The 25,599-nt window shown below is 41.6% G+C and overlaps 1 protein-coding gene across 2 annotated transcripts; it reads right to left on the bottom strand.

Moving 5' to 3' along the window:
• Window positions 1-105: 105 nt before the first annotated feature.
• On the bottom strand, window positions 106-25,166 carry dot1l (DOT1-like histone H3K79 methyltransferase). 2 transcript variants are annotated; one of them, XM_087174449.1, is made up of 29 exons: window positions 24,808-25,166; window positions 19,778-19,821; window positions 19,585-19,659; window positions 19,195-19,258; window positions 18,524-18,752; window positions 18,129-18,223; window positions 17,454-17,516; window positions 17,256-17,311; window positions 16,714-16,793; window positions 15,286-15,354; window positions 15,086-15,192; window positions 13,991-14,032; window positions 13,804-13,899; window positions 13,439-13,658; window positions 13,141-13,254; window positions 12,626-12,717; window positions 11,991-12,092; window positions 11,161-11,298; window positions 10,794-10,919; window positions 10,061-10,500; window positions 9,856-9,943; window positions 9,573-9,722; window positions 9,257-9,299; window positions 8,433-9,058; window positions 7,917-8,122; window positions 7,572-7,645; window positions 6,793-7,479; window positions 5,244-6,077; window positions 106-5,068 (listed from the first exon to the last, which is right to left on the bottom strand). In XM_087174449.1, exons 1-28 carry the CDS (start codon window positions 24,886-24,888, stop codon window positions 5,419-5,421), a joined length of 4,866 nt encoding a protein of 1,621 aa, XP_087030575.1. In that variant the 5' UTR covers window positions 24,889-25,166; the 3' UTR covers window positions 106-5,068; window positions 5,244-5,418. The 2 variants fall into 2 exon arrangements, with proteins under 2 accessions (XP_087030575.1, XP_023263818.1); XM_023408050.2 differs by lacking the exon at window positions 5,244-6,077.
• Between the last annotated feature and the right edge of the window lie 433 nt (window positions 25,167-25,599).

Raw genomic sequence — 25,599 nt, 5'->3', positions numbered from 1 at the left:
AAACAGAGACAACTAATTTTAATGTGTAAACTTCAGTTTGATCTACGTGTCTTCCATGAGGGAAAACAGAACGGAATCAGACATAAATGCCACTACACAACAAAATTAATTCAAATATTATATGAAACATTTTTTATTAATAATCATAAAACGCAGAAAAAAAACATTAATTCCATTTTTTCATTATAACATCTTAGGATAAAAGCACCAACACCTAACAGTAACAATTTTTCCATGAAAACCCGGGGCCTTTTGGAAAGTAGGTTTGCCGTTATTGCACCTCAAACCTGCCCTGGCTTCACCAATCAGAGATCACAACACACATACTCTAGTTCACCTCTGTCCTTTAATGTCCATTAACCCCACCCGACCACCCCCAACGAATGGAGGGGATCCCAACAAAGGACGGTGAACCTCCTTCTTAGTGACACAAATCTAGACGGAGGCAATTGTGAGATGAGGAAGATGCTGAAAGTCATAGCCATTTCACAGCTTCTCGAGATCAGACTGACTCATAAAGCTTTATAAAGCTGGATTTCACTGGAGAGGCTGGATGTATGTGATAGTGAGAATGACTCTGAAAAGACAAATGACTAATTTTTATCTTGAAATACCCTTACTGAGGGGTTTGTCTTGGTCCTGAGTTGGGTTTGAGAGGGACTTCATCATGCCACACGATGGTGAAATAGGTTTGTGACATGCAGTAGTTTGAAGAGAACCATTTACATCATTTCAAGTCAATCTGGGAAGTTCCTGAGTTAAGACCTTTGGCAGGATTTAGAGTAAACAGCCTCGACTGCAACGCTCTCACAGATTATCTACCAATAATGTACCAGGATGGAGTATGCTGGAGAACTGCATAGAAGCTTTAAGTTCAAATCATGATCATACACCAAAGGACTTTGAAAACAGCACCTCATCCCTTTAACTGATTATCCAAGTAGCTACAAAACTGGTTGCAATCTGCAACGAATATAACATCTGCCGTTTCAACAAACTATTCTCACAAACACATACACCACAGCGCCCAACCAGGTGAAGCGAAACTTCCGCAGGTTAGATTGGACCATCCAGATAGCCGCCAGGCAAGCTTGTGTTGAGGATTATTAAACCGTAAAACCCTGCAGCACAACAGGGGAAGAGTAGTATTTTAGTATCAATAGCTGCAATTTCCTTGTTTTAAGTGAAGGAGAGCACCGTGCTGTCTGTCTGACTAGTAGTATTAAAAACTGACAGGAATCTGAAGACAATTAAAAGCATAACATGTAACTGCAATTGTATCAAACACCAAGAATAAGAAAATCATAACAGCATCAACAATAATTACAAAGGACCTCTCAGTGCTGGTAAATGGACTCTATCGTCTCTAATTAGGTTCTAAAATGACTTTCTTCTTTTCACTTTAACACTCGCAGGTGAGAAACACATCTGTGTTTACAGAGTGAGTGCAAAGGAGAGGAGTTTACAATAAAGCTTTGATTATTACTCTAATCTTCCCTTAGATATGCACTGGCAAGTGGGAAAAAAGGACACACACACAAACTGAGCTAAGTGTATTCCCACTATCAGAGACACAAAACAAGCTTGGCTGCTCTCACTCCCAACCAAGTGATGCCTAAACACACCCTTAACTCAAGTGTTTTCACCAGCATGTCTCACAGTATGCTTACATTACGAGGGAGGGCCTCGTCAGTAAGACATCTACAGACAGTGCGTGTAAAGAGGTTGACACTTAATTCTGTATGCACCAGTAAAGATTTAGTCAGTAAATTCTGAATTGCCATTGTCTGGAAACAGAAGCACCATTTTTTCCTGCAGAATCTGGGTTGGTAGAAAAAACAATTAAAAAAATAAAACAAAGACGTTAAAACATCTGATAAAAGTGATAAAAGTTCTAGTGCTGGAATCTAATTGTGTTTAAGCCACGGCATCTCTGTGTGTTAAACACACACAGCTTCTGAGTTTCTAGTTCTGTGGTGAATATATCACAAAGACACAGGCGCTGTTGTGTCGCCATGTTGTTAGGCTCCATTTGCTAAGGTCCTGTGGTGGCAATGCTTTACTCTCCTTGGCTTCAAGCCTCCTGTTTAACAGGTTGAAATTAAGGGTCACAATGCCAGCACCAAAACACCCCTATTCACTTATATATATATACTCAAATATATATATATATATATATATATATATAGACTGTATATAGATACATATTTTATATACCTTTCTGTTTATGATGGAGACATACAAGGAAAACAAAAAGTTATTTACAAACAGTGTGTCTTGTTCACTTACAGATAAGCAGCTCGCTATTGAGAGCAAAGCGGGCTGATGCATGGTTAAAACAGCTGCGTGAGAAACATGAACAGAGGCCCCTTATACCTGTTTACTGAGCCAGCTGTTGCAGAGTAGTTTATCGAAAATTGGTGTCTACCGTTGTACACTCGGCATTCAAAGAACCAGACAATAGCATATTAAATATGAGAAAGGAAATGCCAAAAAAAAAGGCTTTACAAATGTCCCTGTGTACAGCACCAAGTATTTGATTTGTTTTTGATGTTTTCACTATAGAATAAATAAATTCAGGCACAGTCCAAATTTAGCACCATTGTTTTCAGACTGTGAGTCAAGTACACACACTATTGCATTCTACAATGTCAACACATTTCAGGATTAAAAAAAGAGAAAAACAAATACCAAGGCAAATGGAGAGACTGACAGCATAAATATAATAATCTAAATTATACACAACTATACAGTTGGAGAATTAATCACATTCACAGTACAAACATTGTTTACAAAAAACAAATTACACAATTAAAAAAGCAAACAAAAAGGTGTGAAGAGTCCAGTAGTTTGTTGTGGTTATGGTTAATCGTGTTTTCCCAGTGTGTGAGGATTTGCATGCATGAGTGTGTTATGTGTGCTTGTTGTTGTATAAACTAAATGCAGTATAATTCCACATACACTTGTCCACATTTGAGCCTTACACATTTTGCTTAAACCTGCATTTACCAACAGCAGAAATAAATATGAATAAGTTTAGCTTAAGAAAAGTTAAAAATTCCTGCTGTAAGAATATTTCTGCCGTGGCCCCACAGAGTAGTGTGATTTAGCAAACTGACTTTAGAAGAAAATGTTAATAAATACAGAAATTAGTTAAATCTTCTGTGGTTTTACGGTTACTCTTTTACACCTGGTTTCAGCTTCACTTAACAACAGTGCAGCCACAACTCTCACTAACACTAACAGTGGGTTTCTACGAGAGCGGCTAACAGTATCTACACAGAGCACCATCTCATTAAATGAATTTCACTGGGTCTTTAAAAAAAAACATTAAAATGTATTCAGCTCTGCTCTGTGTTATTGGCACCCCTGGAAATGTTGCTAATTCACCATATTTCTAAAGTTGAAATCAGAGCATTTTGTGCAAGGACATCATACTATACACTGATGTTCTTCCATATTCTTCATTGTATTGGAAAAGTTTAGTGATTTTATTTTTTAACTTGTCTTCTTATTGTAATGGGAAAATGTATCCATCGTATGTGTCATGTAAACTCATTTGAACCTCTTTGTAGTTGATGAGCTGCCCAATAAGAGCTGGATTGCCCTTGACTGTGGTAAAAGAGTAGTTCTTGGTGAAACCATCAACTGCCAGCTAGAGGCGGATACTCCCACATCTTTGTTTGTGACAGTATAAGAGACTGAATTATTCCAATTTCAAGGCTGTCCCTTTGTGAGGACCTTTGGTCTCTGTATAAGTGCTGAGCCCATTTGCAAATGCTATGTTGAATAAAAACCACAAAGACAGGCCTGAGTCTTTATCTTTTTTTTAAGATTTCCACAACATTCATCATTCAATCATTTAGATGTGAAATACGCCTGATAATTCCTCCTTCCTCCTTTTTGCGTAAACAAAGAAACCGTCACTGATATGTTAAATATCTTAAGAAACCCTGTACCACAGCTCAAGAATTATTTTCATAACTCAGAATGTTTTGCTTTGCTCCAGTTAGTAGCAAAGAAAGGAAAATTATTTATCTGTTTCGTGAGTCAAAAAGGGCAGCAAGAAAAGTGTTTTAGGATTTTTTAAGACTTTGCTTTTAAGCAAAAAACCTTAAAAGTGAGTAACCAAATGTTTTTATTTTTTTCAATATAAAAATATAGCAAATAATCAACATAACCAAAGTTTCAGGGGTGTCAACAATCCAGCCAGGATTTCTACATTTTCTGCTACATGAGAAACTATTTTACTATCCAGTGTGAACTTAGACCAAAATCCTCATCTTGTTTCATAGTCAAATATGCTGCAACAAACACTGATCTGATTTTCACTGAAGGAAGAAAAACATAGATAACAGAGCACACATGCAGAGAGGAAAAGCTGCATGACATCTGAACAGAGTTCAATGCACTGGCCTGCATGTGTGTTTGAGTGCGCACACACATGCACATGTATGAACTGAAACTCTGGAGGGAGGGTGACACTCAATGAGATTCAGCTCAAAAAGGTTGACTGTGTGCTTCAATAGGTTGTTAAATGTTACAAAAAGAATCACTCAAAACTGATCATTTGGCAGAACACTAGACGCTGTATCCTGGCTAAGACAAAGAAATGACTAACTATGATACTAATGAGCACCTTAATATTAAACCATATGTGATAATTCAGTTCATTCAGTGCCTGGCATTAGCCAGCACTTATTTCCATGTTGTAAAATCTTCAAGCCAACATATTAACTAAAACTCCACACATAAACATGACCAGTACCAATGAATTCTGCTCAATGTGACCATAGTGGTGGTGGTGGTTAGTATGTAAGTGAGTAAGCATGTATGTATGTGTTTGTGTGTGTGTGTGTGTGTGTGTGTGTGTGTGTGTGTGTGTGTGTGTGTGTGTGTGTGTGTGTGTATATGCGTGTGTGTCAAGAAATCCCAGTACAGAAGCCGGTCTTGGAGGCGGTTGGGTAGTGCAGATGTTTTGAAGCACCAGTGAGTGAGGAGAGTGCCTTGGTCCACACCTGGACATTTGCATAGTTTATTTAATGTTGAGGTAGTTTTCATCAATTACCTGGTGGATCAAAGAAGAAAGAAAAAAAACAAAACATGAGTAATTCGGTGGTTAATAGATTCAACACCACAATAAACAAAAGAGCCACAACTGTAGTAAATCCTGTCACTTTCAAAATCCAGATCATCCAGTACGATTTTCATACTTTAAATCTAAAACCCAAGAAATGTCTTACCTTGTTCAATCAGAACAACAGCTTGTAGGAGCACAGGGAAAACAGGCATCCTGTCCCACTCACTCCCTACCAGTCTCTCTCTCTTTCTCATTCTCTCCCTCTCTCCATCCTCTGATTGCCCTTTTCCCTTCCCCTCTCCAGCCCCCCCCCACCCCCTTCCCCTCACCCCCAAACCCTATCTAGGTCTTGAGCCGGGGAGCTGGGGGGTGATGTAGGTACCATGCATGCCCTGAGTCCTCCACATGCTCCCGCCACCACCTGAACTGTTGGCTGGTGGTGGAGGGGGCAGCCGAGGGGAGTAGTGCACTGCGAATGGACGAGACGAGGAGGAGATTGACAGAGAGGACGAGGAGAGAGACGCAGTAGCGGCAGCGGCAGCAGCAGAGACAGAAGCAGAGGAGGCAGAGGTGGAGGAGGAGATGGAGAGAGCGAGGGATGACTGTGCTCTCTGGTTATGAAGAGAGGAGTGGGAGAGACGGGAGGAGTGGAGGGAGTCTGATCGCGAGGATGATGGGGCATCAGAATGCGTGGGTGCTGAGGAGGAGGGGACGCTGTGTAGGGGTGGTGGAGGGGGCAGGGAGAGCGTGGGAGGAGAAGGGCTATGCAGGACCGACTGGGTGCGACTGTGCTGAGCCTGGGAGAGGGAGAGGGGAAGAGGTGAGGACACAGATGCCAGGCGTGTGGAAGCTGGTTGGGGGGTGGTGTGCTGCTGGGTTTGGGAGGAGGTAGAGGAAGAGGAGGAGAGACTGAGCAGAGAGCTGAGGCCTCCCGGGGTGGGCAGCGTCGCCCCAAACTGATGGGAGGACACTGAGGGAACCACGTGGTGAAATATACCTGCAAATCATACAGCAGAAAATGGAGGGAGGGGCAGGGCGACAGAGTGGAGACGGGGAGGGGGGGCAGATAATAGTAGCAAAGAGAGCGAGAAGGAGGGGGACAAAGAGAGAAGCAAGGACTGAGCCAGGTTGTGCATAGCGCCAAGCAAGTCTTAGACAAGCACACAAAAAGCAAACTGAGTCAGTCCACTGTGACTTTAGTCAGATGAAACCCAAATCAATGAGGCCAATTCAGGATTAAACAGGAGGTTTTATCACAGCAAAGTTAATTTATGGGTTCATTTTTGCTTACAAGTGAACTGACTCTGACATATAACTCCAAAAGATACACCCACAGAAAATGACAAAGGGGTAATGTAATAATTATGTAAAACATGTTATCAACTCAGATTTTTCTAATTTCAGCTTTTTTGTTAAGCATTCATTCTACTGTAAAGCAACATTTTCCAAGGGTGTTTCCAACTGCAGCATTCAAGCAGCCAGTCCATGGCAAAGCAAGGCAGCACAGAGAGTCAGTCAGTCAGTCAAACTGTCAGACTGAGGCGGACAGAACGACAACAGCACTGGGCCTCCACTTACCTGACTATTATCAGGTCAATTCCCTCAGACTATTCTTTATCAAGTTGACCCCAGGCTAAGACTAGGACCTCACTCTGACTCTTCAACAATCCCAAAACAAAACTTTACCCAATCAGTTTATCAGTGATACTCACCTCCAGCCGCTCCCCCTGCCAGCCCAGCACTTGAGAAGCTTCCCAGGGCAGAGTGTCCGTTGACAAGCCGTGGGGTCCCACTCACCGTGGATCCGCCTGTCTGGGCCCCGAACAAGGACTGTAAGACTGACGTCCCTCCAAGTGGGAACTGAGACCCCAGGTACTGTCCTACAGATGACCCTGTGGTTGAGGAAACTGATACAGGACTGCCTCCCACCTTCCCACTCAGAATCCCCCCTCCACTGCTGGCAGCAGCAGAAATGAAGAGATTCTGACTGGCCAGGCTGTTGCTTGTCTTCAGCTCCCACTCGCGAGGGGCCTTCTGCTTCTGGAGGGCCTGGCGTTGGTCTGAGGCACTGCCTCCCTGGGCTCCACCACCACTGCCTCCACCCCGGTTCCCTGGCTCCTGACTGAGGAAGGGATTGGGAGTCATGTAGCTGGACGATTCTCCATCGCTCCCTTTTCTCATCTGCTGATGCTGTTGTTTGTGGTCAGAATCTGAGTCTGTGCCCCGGGTTGATCCCCCCATGCCAAATGGAGAGCCCCCCTGCCTCAGGTCAGAGTTGGGTTGCTTAGGGTCAGAAATAGGTGAAAAGGTTGATTTCCACTTGCTGGTAGAGGACAAAGAGGACGAAGAGGAGGCCTCACTGCCTGTGCTGTTTCCACTGCTGCTACCAGATTTTCTGCCTGGTGATGGAGGAGAAAAAGAGTGTTGTCATCAAGTAGCAGACATGCAAGAATTTTTATTTTAACTTATTTCACACATTTTCTTATCTTACCTCTTTCACTATCCCCTAATCTGCCTGGTCCATCTCTGCTCTCCAAGGATATAGTGGCAATTTTTCTTTCAATTCTAGAGAAAAAGGAACAACAGCAAACAATCAAAACAAAGGCAGTCACAGGCGATTGTGTGTGAGCCCTATAAAAACCGCAAGTCATATTAAACTAGAGGAGCAATTTGCAATAAAAGCAAGGAAAAATGTTGTAAATGGTGATCTGGTTACCAAGCAACAACTTCAGATAAAAATAAAAATAACCTGTGGCTCTAGTGGAGACCTTATAACAAGGACAGCTCAGTAGGTACATTGTTGATATTCTTATTTTCATATCGTAATGACTGATACCGTGAACTGGAGCTGTCAGCAGGGTATCCTGAGTCCTCATCATCAGAGCTGGGGGCTGAGGAGTAACGACCTGTGCCATTGAGCTCCAGGGGGCGTTCTCTCTTCAAGATGGGAGGCTGGTCCAGGTCAGGCCCACATGGGCTGCGGCTTGATTGTTCTGGGGAGGAGATGGCAGAGATCTCCAGAGGCTGGTTGATGTTGCTAACCTGTTGGAACAATGAACATGCAGATTACATCCAGATGACACTTGTTGATAAAAATTGGCCTTGAATAATCACATAGCCCATAGATGCATTGGTGGCAGACATCAGAAACATGCCTGTGAAGTCCAATTATCCAAATACAGCATATGGCCTTATTATAATGACTATGATTACTATCATTGTTCGACATAGTCCAATAATCATTATGCAGCATTATAGAATCATAATATATTATAAACTGACACCTTAAGAATCAATATAGTGTCATATTGTTCCCTGCTGGTTTCCATCCCAAATGCTTTTGGTGACTCACCATGGAGTTTATGTTAAGTGGCGATCCTGAGGAGTGGTTGTTGGAGCTGAGCCCGGGGAATGACCTCCTCTTTGGGGATCCGCTGGCTGTGACAGCCCCTGCAGAGCTGCGTTTCCTTCTCCCCCGCTTGCGTCCCTCTTGAGAACCAAGACTGTGAGAGGAATGTGATGACAACGTATGTGTGGGTGTGTGAGTGTGCTGTGTGCCGGGGGACTGGTGGTGGTGGTTTCCATGGTTACTGTGGTATCCCTGCTTGGCTGAGTTGCCAATGTGATGGTGGAGGCGCGATCCTCCAGCCGCGCTGCCTCCACTGCCTGACGAAGAGGAAGACGAAGATGAAGAGGAGGAGGAAGAGAAGAAGATTCTCCTCCGCAGTTCACTGTCCTGGGGCTCGTTGTCTGATTCACCCCCCTGACGGTCTTGTCCGTCTTCTGGGAGAATCCTTGGTGGTCCATCTGCATACTGGAGCACCCCTCCAGTACCGAGTGGGGGGCTCTGGATGGGACCTCCTCGGCCTATTGGTCCTGTCAGAGAAGTGTTGCTGTGTGGAGGAGGTGATGAAGAAGCACCATTATGCTCCTCTGGGTGGGGACCTCCATTCATCAGCCCCGAGCCGGATGAATATCCTAAAGAAAGACCAAACAGATGCACAAGAAGAGCAGACAGCCAATTATCAAATTCAGGACAAAACTGATTTAATGCACTTATTTAATCATATGTGAGGAGAGAATGTGGTGTAGAGAAATGTCATGTGTCCTCCTAAGGTAATAATACTAAATATAATATGTGGGCAATAGACTGAGTGGTTGAATGGTAATCCTTACCATTGGTCTGACCTGCCTGAGAGACAGGACTCGGAGTACTTCTCTGAAATTATTAGCACATGAAACAACAGCTGTTAATGAATCAACAGCTGTTAATATTACATCACTCTTACTGATCTTATCCGACTCTGTGTACACCAATCAAATTTTTCACGAGAACATTTTATCTGCAGGGTACTAATGTAGGCAGCCTAGACTAATGCACAAGGGGCAGAAGTGTCAGACACTTTAACCACATGTCCTGTTAAATGTGTCCTGCAACACGACACTGAAATTAGTCACTGTAACGAATAGAAACTGATGTGAGGGCACTCACCAGTCTCTCAGCACGACTGGGTAGCACCACGCTTGCCAGTGGGATGCTGACTGGTAATTTACTTGGGTGGACAGTGCTCAGTGGGATGCTAATTGGAAGGCTTGTGATACTGTTGTCACCCTGAACAGACGGACTCCTCTCCTTACCACCCTTTAACAGAGAGCAAAAGTAAAACATCTTAACGGGGAGAGAGCCAAAGACTGCATGGAAGTTAGAAAACCGCATGCTTAAAGACAGACCAAAAGTGCAAGTTGACTGACAGCAAAAAAAGATAAATATTTACCCTCTCTGAACCTTTCTGTGCATCAGATGCATTAGGAGAGGGGCAGTTCTGTTTGGCTCCAAGGGGAGAGTTAATACCACCCAAATCCCTGAAAAACAAACAAAAATAGGCAAATCTAGCTTCAACTATTAACCGCCTATTGCTTCAGGAAGTAATTTGGAGACTTTCAAATTAAAAAAGTTAATTATTGAAAGCACCTACTAACCTGTGTGTGGTCAGCCCCGAACCTCTCAAGTGAGCAGAGGCAGTTGGGTCCTGGTTAAGGTGCCTCCGCAAGGCAATCTTGGCTGGGGAGAAGCGTGTGTAGTCAGGAAGCGCGTGGGAGAAGCTTTGCTGCCTCTGCCGAGCATCAGGGATGGCAGGCACGATCTCGTGATCAGGAGAGATGGGCAGGTAGCGAGAAAGAAGCTCCCCCTTGGTGTTGGCCCGGTCAAAACAGGGTGAGCTGGTGCCATTGATAGAAAGCTCCGGGCTGACACCATTGAGGGCTGGGGCTGAGGACAGGCCAAGCTTAGAGGGGTCCATGTCAGTGGAAGAGCGTGACTCCAGACTCTTTCTGTATGGGGAGCCCTCGCAGGGGCTGTAGGATTTGAGCTGTAGTAGCTCCTGCTGCCTTTGACTTTTCTCAAGCTCCACAATGCTGATCTGCAAATAGACAACAGGGAGAGCAATAATACAGAAGAACAGGACACAACAATGTTTACATGTCTAGGAAAATGTTTGACAGTAATTCATCTAATCTTCCTTAGAATTGGGTGACAACTTTAATTCCTGTAAATATCACTGAGGAGCCAGTGGGACAAATGAATGGGGTGCAGCAAGTGGTAAGAAGACACCAAGGAACAATGTAAGTATGGAGGAGCGTAACAGAGAAAAGAGATAGATTCAAGCATTTGGAAACTGATTTAAAAAAAAAAGAAAAAAGGTGGACTGTGTACCTGCAGCTCCAAGCAGTGTCTCTGTTTCTCAGAGATTTGTCTGCGCAGTGCCTGCTTCTCCTTTAACAAACTTTCCAAACACAAAGAGCCCCAATCTAGCTTCAGCTCCTCGCATCGAGACTTCAGCTGGAAAACAACAAACATACACGTTTACTGTTATTTATTTGATTTTCATTGCCAAAGTAGAGAATGCTGTAGTAACGTGAAACACTTCAATACTGCAAGCCAGAGTAGTAAAAACTAGATCTGAACTAGGACTTCAACCACCAAGACACAGATGCAGAGTGACAGGAATGGCACCAGGTGTGAACCACTGGTGATGATGCTGGAATAAGAGGGTGGACAGTAACAGGCTCTGAGGTCTCACCAGAAGCAGGCTGTGGTCTCTAAGCAACGCCATGTCTCTCTCAAGCTGCTTAGTCTGCTCTTTCAGCTGACGGTTGTGAGCTGATATCTCCTTCTGAGCCTGCAGCAGATCCTCCACAGTCAGGGCTTTCACTCCCAGCTACTCACCACACACACACAGACAGACAAACACAGATGAACACAGACATACATCAGCCACAATCACATAATGCATGAAGAGCAATTTAACATAACTGAAAATCCTGTCTTTGCTGACCTCCAGTGGCTAAAAGTTGTCACCCTGCTGCAGTAACAAGTGTATTCAGGGTGTGATCACTTTAACCTGACATAACTCAGTTTTACTCAGTGATCACACCCTGGGTACAACATTTAAAAGAGCACAAGTTTGATCACGCCCAACAGAGTTATTGTGTGGTCTCAGATGCAACACGCTTAAAAACAGAGTAGCTTATTGTAATACTGCAACACAATGTGTTCTCCATCTATCACATATAAGCTGTGTTTCAATATCTGTTTAAACCATGTTAATCTGCAAATAGGATATAAATGGAATCAATCTTACAGTCTCCATAAAAATAGCTGTATTTAAGCACTAACTGTTAGTACACATGCTAGACTTGGCAATGTTAAGCAATCATGTTTTCTGTATATCCTTGGATTATCAAATTGTGTCATAATAAAATAACTTTAGAAGCATGGATCTTGGACAAGACAGGAGATAGGAAACAAGCGAGGCAAATTTCTGGATGTTAATATCATATAGTTTATAGTCATGTTGTTGACTGTGCCCTGACAGCTGTGATATGGTGACAATAAAGCAGTCCTTCCTACCTCATCTAGTTTGGTCTGAAAGAGACCTTTGATCTTGTCCTTGTGAGACTGACAGACAGAGTGGAGCTGCTCCGCCTGCCCTGACAGGTCCCTGTGTTTTTGCTGGAGACAGAGAGGAGATGCAAGAATACACTTAAGAGGGTGGACAAAACAAACAAACACACAAAAACTAAATGCAATGTTAGTTACATCATTAAAGATACTTTAGAAAGATAACATGTACTTGAATACATGCTACTTAAATTGGAAATTTCAAACATTTTCAGAGGATTGTCTGTTAAGTCACAATCGCAGAGTGAGGTAACACAATGGTGATTGAGCCTCTGACCCACTGATGAAATTATATAGAAGTCCTTGCATTTTACAGTTTTATGAACTGGGTGTATGGTGTGACTCACCCGCAAAATCACAAGGAAAATGAGTCACTAACACAAAGTTAGTGACGTGTGTTCCACACGACTATGGTTGAAATACAAACCTGCAATTACCATGTATCGCCATAGATGTCACCAGAGATAATGAAACAGAGATCTTTGAGATTGCTACTTTATTATGTGTTGTCATGAGTTCAAAAGTTCAGGGAAAATTGCAGCAGTAGCACATCAGTTATGTGTGTAATGACATAACATAATTACCTTCTCCTGCTCTAACAGCTGTTGCAGGTTGGAGCGGTACTGAGGAGTCTTCATGTAGGTCATAAACTGGAGGTATTGAACTTTGATGTTATCTGTGAAAAGATATGGGGAGCAAGGAAACAAGAAACAGGTTGTTGAAATAACTGAACTAAGAAAGACTGACATGGAATCTCTTACCACTTTCAGGCCAACACACCGATTCAGGACAAAGTCAATTTAATGAGTGTTATCTGATCGGACTTTGTGACCTCTCATTTGTAAAATCTGCTCTTGATATCTACAACACTGACATTTTTGTACAGTGTAGGCTGTTGTGTTAAACTGTCATAAGGAGATCACATTTTCCATACTGTCTGTACTTAGTGAAACTCCAGTTTTAATCAAGTGGTAAATATGGTAAATATTTTGTTTATAGATTTGTACAAGATTATACATACATAGATTTGTCTGGTACAATGTTTCTGATTTGACAACAACTATGACAGATAAAACGCACTGAATCTTCATAAGCTCACCAAGCAGTTGTTGCAGACCAGGTGGAGTCGGGCTCAGCAGCAGTTGACTCGGGGGATAGTGCTGGACCTTGGGAGGTAGCTGGTAGAAGGGACTCTGAGGTGGGCGGTATGCATCTGTATACACAGCAAGCATAATTAAATTCAAATGAGCCATATATTGGGGAAGTAAAGAGGACATTAGTCTCTTCTGTAATATGAGGCAGCTTTAGATTCCCATGACTACTCATATGTTCCCATTCAGGAGAAGAAAATGGATAGCAAATTATGTGTGTACGTGAATGTGTGTGCGCGCTCTGACCCTGAGGGGGTGCTGCAGAAAGGGTCTTGGCGTGCAGCAAATCCAGCGCACTCTGATTTTTCTTTTTCCTCTCAGCAGCCGGGGCAGCTTTCTTGGGGCGACCACGCTTCTTGTTGTTCAACTTACGACCTTTGGACAAGAGTCGGGCTCTTCTGGGTTTGGCAGTGGGCTTGACCACTGTCACCAAGCTAGGACGCTCCTCCTCACCACAGGAGTCCTGCTGTAATACACATACACACACAAACACATATTTAGACAAAGAGCACAGAAAGCTCTTCTTGCTAAGTTAAGCTGACTGAGGTGCGAAATGGCAAACACAATAAAATTGAATGCACTCAATTCTGGCAAATCTGTTAACATCCTACCTTGTTTTGTTCTTTCGGTTTCGTGGGCGTGGTGGTATTGCTTTTACTGTCCTTCGTATCCTTCTGCTGACGTCGCCTAGCTGCCTCTTGCTCCTCCTGATACAAGATGAACCATTTTCATTGTTTGACACAAAATTTTAATAAGTACAGCGACACTGTCAATACACTGAAGAAAAAGATGACTTACCCTGAGTTTAGGATTTTTGAGACTAGCAAAATAGTTTTCAAGCTGAAAAACAGGACAAGAAAAAATTGTATATTAGATATCATTTATGATTAATTTTAATATTATCATTACATCCGCCAAATAGATGATCTTTTCACCTGTGCTTGTTTATTTGTCAGAAAAAATTACATAACTGACATGCACCAAACTTGGTGGAGGGATTGTACATAGGCCAGGGAAAAATCCATAAAATTTTTGTGCAGATCTGGTAAAAAAGGAAGATCCAGAAATTTTCTTACCACTTCGCTTAAAATTGCGAGGTAGGGAAATTTTCTGCATTTACGTCAATTTCTCAGGATATAAGGTATAGATCTTGATGTAAAACAGCGTTGGAATCTATGATTTTCTACAAGTTGGTGCAGATCCTCAGAGACATGTGTAGGATTGTTCGGCCTTTGCCAACATGACACTGCAGCAGAAGTTAAGCGTGGTTGAACTTGGACAACTCTGCTTTTCTTTTCTTTTTTAAGCAGAGCTAAAATCAATCTGCATGCGGCCTAACACAGTTACACGTGTTTCACCAAAAGCCATTCTATGGAATGTACAAAAACTACTACTACTACTACTACTACTACCATGTGACATTGACATTATTATTGCTGTGGTTACATTTTGAGAAGCTCCACCACCCTCCACTGGGTAAAAATATAGAACAAAGTCTTTGAGGAGTTAGATGACCTCAGGTGGTAACAAGAAAAACACATCAACAGAGTGGGAGTGTCACCATCACCTTTTAGGCAGTGTGCCAGCTTTCTCACCGGGATTCCCACTGATAATCAGGGACTACTTTAACCAATTACCAGAGAGATACACACTTCAGTGTTATCTAATGGGCTCGTGTTACCTGGTATAACCCTGTTTGTTCTCTCCTCCGATTGTGTACTCCTGGGACACAATACCATTAAGATAATACCAGCTGTTATTATGGTAGCCTATCTCTCCAGTTGAGGTTACTGTTACAGTTTTGCTCTGCTAGAAAATTCTAGTCTGTGCACTTGGGTCCTCCTCTAATCATTGGTTACAGGAGCAGTGATGAGGAAAAGTTTCAGGGCTTACTATGGTGCGGTCTATGGTATGCAGGTAGTAGGAAACTGGTTTTCCTGTCCAGGACACTGAGCCCCTCAGTGGAGAAAGCTCCACCACACGCATTATTGTGCCAATATCTGCAGGACAGAGAGGAAAACATGCACGTCAGATACAAAACAAAGGAAGCTTTAGACATAAAAATTTGCTTTTTCACTTATTGCGATACTTACCACTCAAGTTTCTACTGTTTATTCTAAAATTTAAAGGTGCAAAAGGTTTGGAGGATACAATTTTCCCACCTGCAAATAAAAAAAACAACAAAGAGATAAAAATAAATACAAAATTTTCTTTCATTTTCTAGATGCTATACACTGACCACAGGTCCTATAACTCACTACATAAAGCAAACATAATATGGAACACAATCGCTTCCTCGATGAGACAGATTAAACCATAGACACATTATTCATAGTGTCATGTTTAAAATTTAAAACCAAGAGTCAAGTTCCAAGAGTTATATTGGAGAAGACCCCTCACGCTGCCCTTCCTTGTTTACACTGAAACAAGCAAAGCCAGCACAATGCCACCCCAGTGTGATTTCAAATAGCATGGTAGTGTTCCAAAATCACAGGCATAACATGTAACACGTAACACAACAGTGTCTGTATCTGTTCCACCATGTCGGATCTCCCTCTCACATAGAAGTTGATCCAGCTCTGTGACGAGGTGGAACAACAATGCCACCCATTCCATGTTCGTACCCTTTATGGCGAGGCAGAAAGACGCTTTGAACAGGTTGTGTAAAAGGGGCTAGTGGCTACTTGATACCAACAGCCATTGTTATTTTAATCACCAGTAAAAACAGCTGAGTAAATTCTTTTTACACTAAGCCCAGGCGTCACTCCCAGAGCTACGAACACAAGCCCTTGATGTTTTCTCAACAAACGTAAAACATCTGTTGTCGTGAGAAAAGGCTATTAACGCCTGCTATTTAAACGCCTTATTTGTCAACCTTTGATGAGATTACCCATGAGGCCGCGTAAAATTTCTCAATTTAATCATCAACTATGTGTTCTGCAACCAACATTTAAATTGGCATTCTAACAAATGCCATACGATGCCATTTTTGTATCTCATTGCATTGTTTGGAGAAGCTTCCCGATGTTAAGTTACTAAAAATATTTAAAGGGTCAGTCTTGACATTAGCCTTCAAGTCCTACTACTTTCCATCATAAATAGCCGCCTATCTACCCAGATTTTAGTCATTAGTTTTGTTGGTTAAATGCATTCATGTGCATTCGAGACTTTCATGTAATAATCCATCTGCATTTTCAGCCCATCCCCCAACAAGAGCTGCTCCCCCCAAGAAACCAAAGCAAAAATACTTGGGAAAAAAAAACTTATTTAACTAATTCATGTGCACTTTACAGTGATTTATGGTCACGTTTTTCTCCTCTCCTCTGCTTTCTGTTTCACCATGTGTGTCTTAGTGGCTCCACACACACACACAGAAAGCAGAGGAGAGATAGCTTGACAACTCGTTAAGTGCAATGAAAGTCAGGTCAAAATATCAGCATTTTTTAAAACGTTTGCAATCTGGTGACAGTGCCGAGGAGGCTATGGATGATCATAAAAATAATTTTGTGAAAAATACTAACCTTCCTTCATGTTAGCAAAGCGCTCCTTCAGCTGGTGATCTACCTCTGGACCAAAGGCAAAGTTATTCACAAAAATAATACTGCAAGACAGACAAAGAGGGACATATTTTAGAACTACAGTTGGCAGAAAAAAATTACCAAGCAAGAAAGTTTCAAGAGACGAATACATTCTAGCAAAATAGGAAAAAAGGCACACATCTAATAAATCAACTAATTCGAATCAACCGCAAACATGACTGCATCAGTCTAATATTTCATAAAAGCACAATCTTTCTCTATGATCTTGGTCTGGCTCTTTATGTCACAGAACAAAGAGCCAGTGACAATAAAAAATAAAAAGCTTCCCAGTGGTAACATTTATTACAATTAATTCATATTACATATGACTGAGCCATTCAGTCACATATAAGGTATTTGCTTGCATTACAACTGCATTGCTGTGGTTTCTATTTCTATACTGTGATCACTAAATTAAGCTTATACATGGTCTTAAAATAATGGAAATCGTGTCTTTCATATGATGACCAGGTTTGGTACACCACCTTGTGTTGGCGATCCTTTCTTTCCATTCTTCAGAGAGAAAATCTCCTCTCTCCAGCTGAAAAAACATACAAAAAAACAATAGTGACTGTAAAAACCCTGAATGCCCGTGTATCTGCCGAAAACCCACTATTTAAAATAATTGTGTGTATTATGAAAAGTCTCACTCAGCGTAAATGCCACACCGAGAGTCAACTTACTGTGTACTCCCCATGTTTCTTCCCATACCATTTCATCCACTTCTTAAATTCTTTATCCATGGTCTAAAAGAAAGAATTTAACAAATGGTAATTTTTTTCCAAAAAGCAAAAAACAGCTCAGCTGTGTATGTTCCAGAAAAAAGAATTATCGACTTAACTTTCGGGGTTCAGAGAGATTCAAACTCTGTTTCTGATATCAATATGACTGAAAACCTGTGTATTTGATTATCATAACTAAATCTGAGTTTCTCAGTTGGATTTGCAGTTTATTAGATTAACTGAAGTTGGGCTTTTTGCATATAAAGATATATTCAGACCAAGAATAGCCCCTTGTACTATTGTGCCGAGGGACTATTCTTAGACACGTTTATTCCCTGCTGGTATAAGCATGTTGCTACAGGGAATAAGTGAGAAAACACTAACGAGGAAACCAGTTTGAAGGCTGGTCAGACACAAAGACACCACAAAACGGAAAGACTTTTTGCCAGACTACTCTATTTAATTGCCAGAGCTGTCTGCGGTGGCAACTAAACTGCGCCAACAGTTATTTTACTACAAAGACTGAGGATGCTGTTTTTTGACACAGTGCTGTTATTGGAATGAATGCAGCTCTAGTCTCGCTTGTCTGCTCCCTTTCTGGAACACCCTCTGGTCCTGTGAGATTTTAGTAGTTACCTCTGCATAGGTAGCTGGAATGTCTGCTTTCTCTACACCATAGTAGTGTTTGCAGTTGGTTGCTGCTGCAACCTGCAGCACTACCTGCCCCACTCCTGTAAATATGAAACAATTAAAAAAGTTAATTATAAACTCATATCTTACACCAAACATACAAAGACACCCAGGCTGTCACTCTTGCCACCTACACCAGCATCCTGACCAACTCTCACAACTCCATACACCTTTCTTGTGTTTCAAAAATCAATACCATATAATGTCTTTATTACTATTTGTTTATAAACTCTGTTCCCACTATTAATTATTAATATACTATTAACCTAGACATACAGGATCTTTGAAACTATTTTAATTCTTTCTGAAACATTAATGTCCCAAAAGATGAGCAGACTAACCACTGCCAAGGTCAACAAAGGTGTCATCTTCCATCATTTCCATCTCGTCAATGATCTGAGCCACCAGGTCAAAAGAGGTCTCTCCGTACACCTCAGGGGAGAAGGGCTCATAGTTGTTCAGCTTCTCCGGGTCAGTCACTGAGTGGTTGTACACCTGCTGTAGGATGTGTCTCAGCAGCCCATTAGAGGGGCGCTTGTTCAGCTTCATGGGCTGGGTGGTTCCCTTCCACTATAAAATGGGAATCCCGCTCATTAATATATTTATTCACAAACAAAAATACATAAAGCAAGGCATAGTGGCATTCATCATACATCACTATGAAGACTGCTTTATCAACCGGCACAAGCCAGTCAAAGATATATCTGAACCACATATCTGAACAAAATTCAAGAATGTATTGTTTTTTTGGACACAAATATAGAGTATACTAGAGAAAGCTGACTCTCGAATAATCTAGATTAATGACGAAAAACCAAAACAAATAAATACAGTATATATAGAGGACAGAATTAGTCATAAATATAAAATTAGTCATGCATGGCACATATTCAAAGAACACCGGAATACACTCCAAGTACACGTATACAGTATATTCCACTTTTAGTGACTAGTGTTTTCACTTTCATTGCACCTACACAACACTGAAAAACCTTCGCACAAATGGACTCACTAGCTGATGAATGCTGTCAATGGCCCTGTTGTACTTGTCACAAAGTCTCTGCATACTCTCGAAGCTGTGAGAATAACAAGACACAAAATTAATGTCATAATTTTTACAAGATGAAATCCAACTTTCCAATCCATCTGTTTTACTCTTGATTTCACAAAAACAATTTTCACCTTAATGTTACTGTGAAAATGAAAATATTCCACTTAATGTGTGTCAGTTGTGATATACATAGCACTCAAGGAAAAAATGGATTACTGACAATTATAGATTTCAATTATATTTTTGGTCTGAGAGGAAAGTTTTTCTTATTGACTGTTTTTGTCAATAAAAAAAACAGTGAAGTCCCTACAGCATGACTTCAGGTTGTTTTTTTCAGTGTCAGTGTCTCACCTTTTGGTGTCATAGTCAATGAGAACGTAGTTTTCCATTGCCAGTTTGAGGTCTGGGATCTCCTCACACACCCACCTAGAGAAAGTACACACATAAAGTCGTGACTAGATCATACACCCGACAAAGTCACCTACTGTCTGCGTGACTGTGAGAGCATACATGAGTTGAGTCAGAGAGCAGAAAGGTCATTTACCGAATGGTCTCGATGATTTCATGAGCAGCATCATGGTGTTTATCCTGAAAACAGAGAGGAGGGACACATTAACGTTAAATTTAACAGCAGCATAAATTACAGCCTCCAAAATGACTATAAAGTTTAATCATCACCTCTAAAAATAAAGAGTCTCAACAAAAACTGGACATTATACCTTTAATGACAGCAGGATTTATTGTGAGACTGTTTTATTAGACTGCACTGGTTTGAGCTAGGTGCACCTAATAAACTAGCAACTGAGTAGGCAGCCTAAAACAGTCTGTATATCTTCCTTTGAAATATTAAAAAAAACCTCTACAAACCAGGCAGCAGCACTATACGGAAGAATACTAGCATCTTTTTCATATTATTTTTTAAATTGATTTTTTGATTCAACATTAAACCGCACATATTGATTTTCTTTTCTTTTTTTTACCATTTCAAATGGGTAAAATCTGATTTCATCGTACAGGTGTTGATTGTAGAGCTGCATCCCATTGATTTGCTCGCCCTCCCCTCCTGTGGGTTCACTGGTCAGTCATAATATGTAAACAACTCCTCCCCCAGCTACCATCACAAATATAATCTAATTCTGTGGCATGGTGCCATGACAAAGCTTTGTTGAAGCTTGCTGAGGTTGTGGAAGCATGCAGGCTGGAGGCACACAGGAGTAGCCCAACACCACCATAGCAGCTGATCCACTTCATTGAGCACAGACGCAGAGCACAGAACTTCAGCAAGAAAGGGGGATCATTCCTGGCACCTTAAATGACTTAATCACAGCTTCAACTTACTACAATGTGATGACCACAACAACTATTATGTCTGATTCACCCTCTAAATGCAGTAACATCTGACAAACATAACAACCATTGCAGACATAAGTGTGAGCACCACCAGTGTCAGTGAATCCAGTTTTGTCAACTAATAAACTCTGTCAGTGTTTACATCACTACACACTCTGAACGAAGCAGACTCTTAACCTTTGGAGTTTATTATTACACAAGTCTGTATATTCACAGAATTGTCTGTCTCTGTATCAAAGCAGGGGTGTGTACACACAGCACTCAAATTTATGTATAAAATGACCTTATCTAGTATAGTCTATATGGTTTTAAAGTGGCTTTATGAGTAACTAATTAGGATTAATTACTTCTCAAATATGCAGTCAGTTTACAGTCAGTCCATAAACAGAATAGAAAAAGACTAAACAAAAACTTTAATGTGAAAAGAACTTGGAGAAAGAGCAGTATAGGCTGTCTTCTTTGTGCCAATACAAGCTTGGGCTCGAGCAATGCAATAATGCCTATTGCATTGTTCTTGTAATTGTAAAAATGCTCTTGGAAACAAAATTATAGTGTATCGTAATCGTAGTCTGTCTTGCAGTCCTTATTTGCACTGACAGACAGCATCCTTGTAAATTTAAATTAAAGCTCAATTTCACCTGGAGTAACTCTAACCCTCCCACAGGAACTCGGTTCAATTTATTCAAGACTCAGCTCAATCAAACCATTGTAAACCACATCTGAGAAAACCAATTTAAGTTACACTTTAGTCTAGAACAAAGTTTAATAAAATTAGATAAGATGAAGTTTATTAATTTTGTACAGGGAATCTATAGTTAGTAATCTTAGCTGGAGTGTGCTGAGCAGCTCTCTTTGAGTAATAGGACTCAAGTTACACCCCTAGCGCAGCCAGCCTGAGCCTGTTGCCTGAGCTGACCCACAGACCCACTTTCTGTCTCCTGCTCCAGCACACTGCCAAGGAGAGCCTCTGGTGGAGGGAAAGAAAAGAGGGAAAGTAAAAGAGGAGGAGAAACCAGAGGGTAAAAGAAAAGAGGGTAAAAGGAAAGAAAGTGAAAGCGAGAAAAGCTAGAAACTGGGGAGAGTGAGGGGGGCCAGAGAGAGGAGGGGAAGCCCGGTATTTGTCAGCTGTTTGAGGCCTGGCACAGCAGCCGAAGCTAAACAGCTCACAGCCTCCCGGCTTCCCGCTCAATACTGCCCGCCACTACTACGCAAACTTCCGCCAAAGCTCAAACATGCATGCGCACACACACTCAAATATGCATGGTAACACAGGAAATTCTCTTACTATTTCTGTCAGCACAGTGTTCCAGTTGCAACTACATTATCAAGTGAACTACTAGCAGTGCTGCTAATAAGCAGAATGAGCTTCAAATATTCTTGAACATGCAGCAGGAAAAACAGATTTAACACACTGTGTTCCACTAAATAGGGAAGGTATACGAGGTGTGTGAGTGAGCGAATGAGATGTCGAATTTGGTAGGTCACCTGATCACACAAAGACAGAACACAGCTACACCAGCACAGGGCTGCCGCTAAAAATAAACACTGTCTGAAAGCACAAATCAGACAAAAAGAACAGGAGACCCTCCTCTCTCCCCACTGTGGGTACAAACTGACGTATGTAACTCCTCCTCTGAAAACCACCTCTTCATTCAATCATGTCTCACATCAGTGTGACGCATCGTGGGTGTTGGGGTTTTACACCACACACTGCTCCACTACGTATACCTCAGCAGCCCACGAGAAAAAATGACTAAGGCAGACGTGCTACTACACTTACACTACTTGGACTTCACACGAAATACAGCTTATTCTCTTGGTGGCAAACAAATTAACAGCATATCGAAAAAAAGATACTGGTGCTTGCTTATCTTTTCTGTGGAAAATTCTTTTGTGTCAAGCATCTGGTGATTACAAACATACTGCTATCCAGAGAAAGTGTCTTGACATGACCATTTGTTACATGTTGTCACATGTTGATGATACTTAAAGGCAGCAAATCAACTGACCTGCACTGGCTGGGTGCTTGGCACCAACACAGAAACACTGTACATTAAAATCACTTCCATAACCACAATGCCAAGACTGTAAATATGATAGTTACCTTTTGTTTTTTTCCCATTTCAGGGCTGCAACAGCACTTGAATCATGACAGTTATGCCCTTGATTTTACTACAGTAATTGAAGCCTTGTAAATAATAGGAGAAGTACACAGGTGAGCACTAAACCAAAGACACCCAGAAGAACTTAAACAGCAGTGCGTCTTTGAAATATTATGTAGGGCTGGTTAGTGCCCACACCCAGAACCAGATGGACAAAGAGCCGCACCACTCCAGAGGTGCTCTTCATATGGAAGCATTTATAGATGCACAGATGTGGGGACTTAGCGAGAGACAGGGAGAAATGGGGAGAAACACAGATGAAACCCAGAATGAAACACAGAACCAAACAAAGAAAGCCTATTTTTATGGACTTGGTTCTAACAGCAAGCCTTATACTGAAATAGCCTGTACAACAGCCATGTTGTGTGTATCAAAACACAGACATCACTGTGCCCATGCTCTGTGGGTGAGATAGGCAATCTTAATGCTCTGTGGGAGAGAAGAATGAATCTACATGAAGGGGGATCTTTTGCTACCAGCAAGCAGTTCAACAAAGCTAAAAACTGATCATTAAATGTGACTGGAAAAAAACATTTAAGCACACATACTGGGCATTGAATTCTATTAGTATAGCATTGCTGAGTAGGAGCAGTTGTTTCTATCCTCCTCCCTGTAGAGTTGACCATATGGACATGAGAGGACATGAGAAGAGAGAGGATGCCTTTCCCCTTTGAAAACAGGAGGAGAGCATGGCATGAATAAGCTCCATATTGCAGAACTCCACATGAAGAGCCATCAGCTGTTTCTAATTCAGTGCATGACATCTAGTCCCAGTATAACTGCTATTAGGCAGGTCAATGGTACATTAAATTCCTGACATGCTTGATCTTGTGTTTATCTTCACAGACCATAACATGAGGAAATGGGCGAGGCTATAAATCCGGGAGGGGGAACTGAGAGTGTTATCAGACTCTGGCCTGGTGTAAAGGGAGGGTCAACTTTGTCATCCAAAGCAGAATGGAGCAGCTGATTACATCAACTAGTTATTCTGACTCATTGACTTGAAACCATTTCGGTTCATATTGTGATGATGTATAAACAGAGTAAGCGATGAAAATTAAATAACTAGACCGCCAGACTAGATACAGTGTGGGTGGAGAAGGACCCCACAGACATTCAGAGAAATTCAGCTTTTTTCAGTCAGCACCAACTGTCTCACCGCAATTACTATAAATGAGAAACTCAGTTTAAACTAACTAAAAGACCACAGACCTTGCAACCGCTTCCCTTTCCGTTCATCTCCAATGAGTCAACTGCAATCAGACACCGACGTGCTGACAGCATGCTACATGGAAAAACAACTAAGAGAAAATAAGTCTCTTTCTATGCAAGTAAGACTATTACTGTCTAGAGAACCGATAGATCGGGGGCTCAGTGGATGTATAGAGTTCAAACTGCCAAACAGCTGGTCTCAATCATACAGATGTCATGAGATACAAAACACAGAAAGCACTCGAGGAATGCAATGCTACAATGAACACGCGTGCATAATCAAGAAACACAGACTTCATACACAAAACATCTTGTATATACCTCTATATGGCTGTGTCCTGTGAGATTGTTTACAAGTATCAGATGGTGTATCTGTGCAGAAAAAAGCAGGTCTTACCGCATTTCTGTGCGACTTGGATCCACTAACATGTGTTTCAGTAATAGTATAAACATGAAGGACCACAACTGAGACACTAAGTTGTGGACAGACTGGCACGATGCTGGGTGGGAAAGGTGTTTTGTTTGAGTCGCTACAGTTTCAAAACACCTTTTTATTACTGATTGTCAATGCCTGACTTGTACTTGTCGCTACTTTGCTTTGCTCAAATGTACTACAGACTGTATCTTACCATTTTCTAGGAAAGATTTACAGTAGCACGGATGAAAAACAAGCTAAATATCTGATCAGTCACCATGTCTGTCACCATCCCGACCAGTATGACCTGATTCCCCGGACTAGCGTGCCATGGCTCCCTCAGCTAGCCAATGTTAGCAGAGCTAGCTAACAAAGACAAAAACAGAGACAAAATCTAAATCAGTACACAGAGAGTTTTTAAGGTTTAACACTTACGTATACTGGTAATGGCCAAGGATAGCCAGCAGGTTCTGCTCCAACCGGCGATTTGAGCTTGAGCTCCAGCTTTTCTCCCATTCTACACTTCACGGCGGCTTGGCTGTGATGGATAGCTAGCTAGCTAGTAACTGCTCTCTGTTAGCCAGCTGGTCGGTTAGCGAGCGAGCTACAACGTGAACATCTTGTGAGAAAAAAACGTTGAACCGCGTAAAATAAAAAAGACGTCGACAGTCGTTACGTGGTAAACACACATACAATACGAGCAAGTGTAAAAATGTATCTGACTCGGTTTTAAATTTTGAATAAAATTCCTTTTTATGTCCACTGGCAATAACACCACGTCCGTATCGCCGCCATCTTGCCCGGCATGAATAAATATGGCAGGGGGCCACTGGTAGCAGAGGGGACACAGACGTCATCGAAGAGACCGTGATCACAGCGCGTAGGCCAGCAACAGAGAGCACGAGCGAGCAACCGTCCCACGGCGCGTGACAGCATAACATCACCTCAGTTCATCACAGAATAACTATAAATATAACTATATATAAATAGTCTTTCAATCAAGGCTTAAAATAGAATGTGTGTTTATATATTTATATATATATAATAGGTTTTAGGTCAACTTCTCTATCATTGATTTAAGAAATTAAGACTGTTCATCATGAGACAAACTGCACCCAGTGCTGTCTTTCACTATTATTGTTTTTTGATGCACTTTGTACACTTTTTTAGACAGTGACAATTTAATCATACATTATACATTATAATGTTATACATATGTATATGTTA

Source organism: Seriola lalandi, unplaced genomic scaffold (genome assembly GCF_002814215.2).
Source record: "Seriola lalandi dorsalis isolate HSWRI2012SDOR001 ecotype SW California unplaced genomic scaffold, Sedor1 jcf7180002054353, whole genome shotgun sequence".
Classification (NCBI taxonomy): Eukaryota; Metazoa; Chordata; class Actinopteri; order Carangiformes; family Carangidae; genus Seriola; species Seriola lalandi.
Note: the sequence above shows the minus strand (reverse complement) of the source record. Positions and strands in the feature narration are given on the sequence as shown.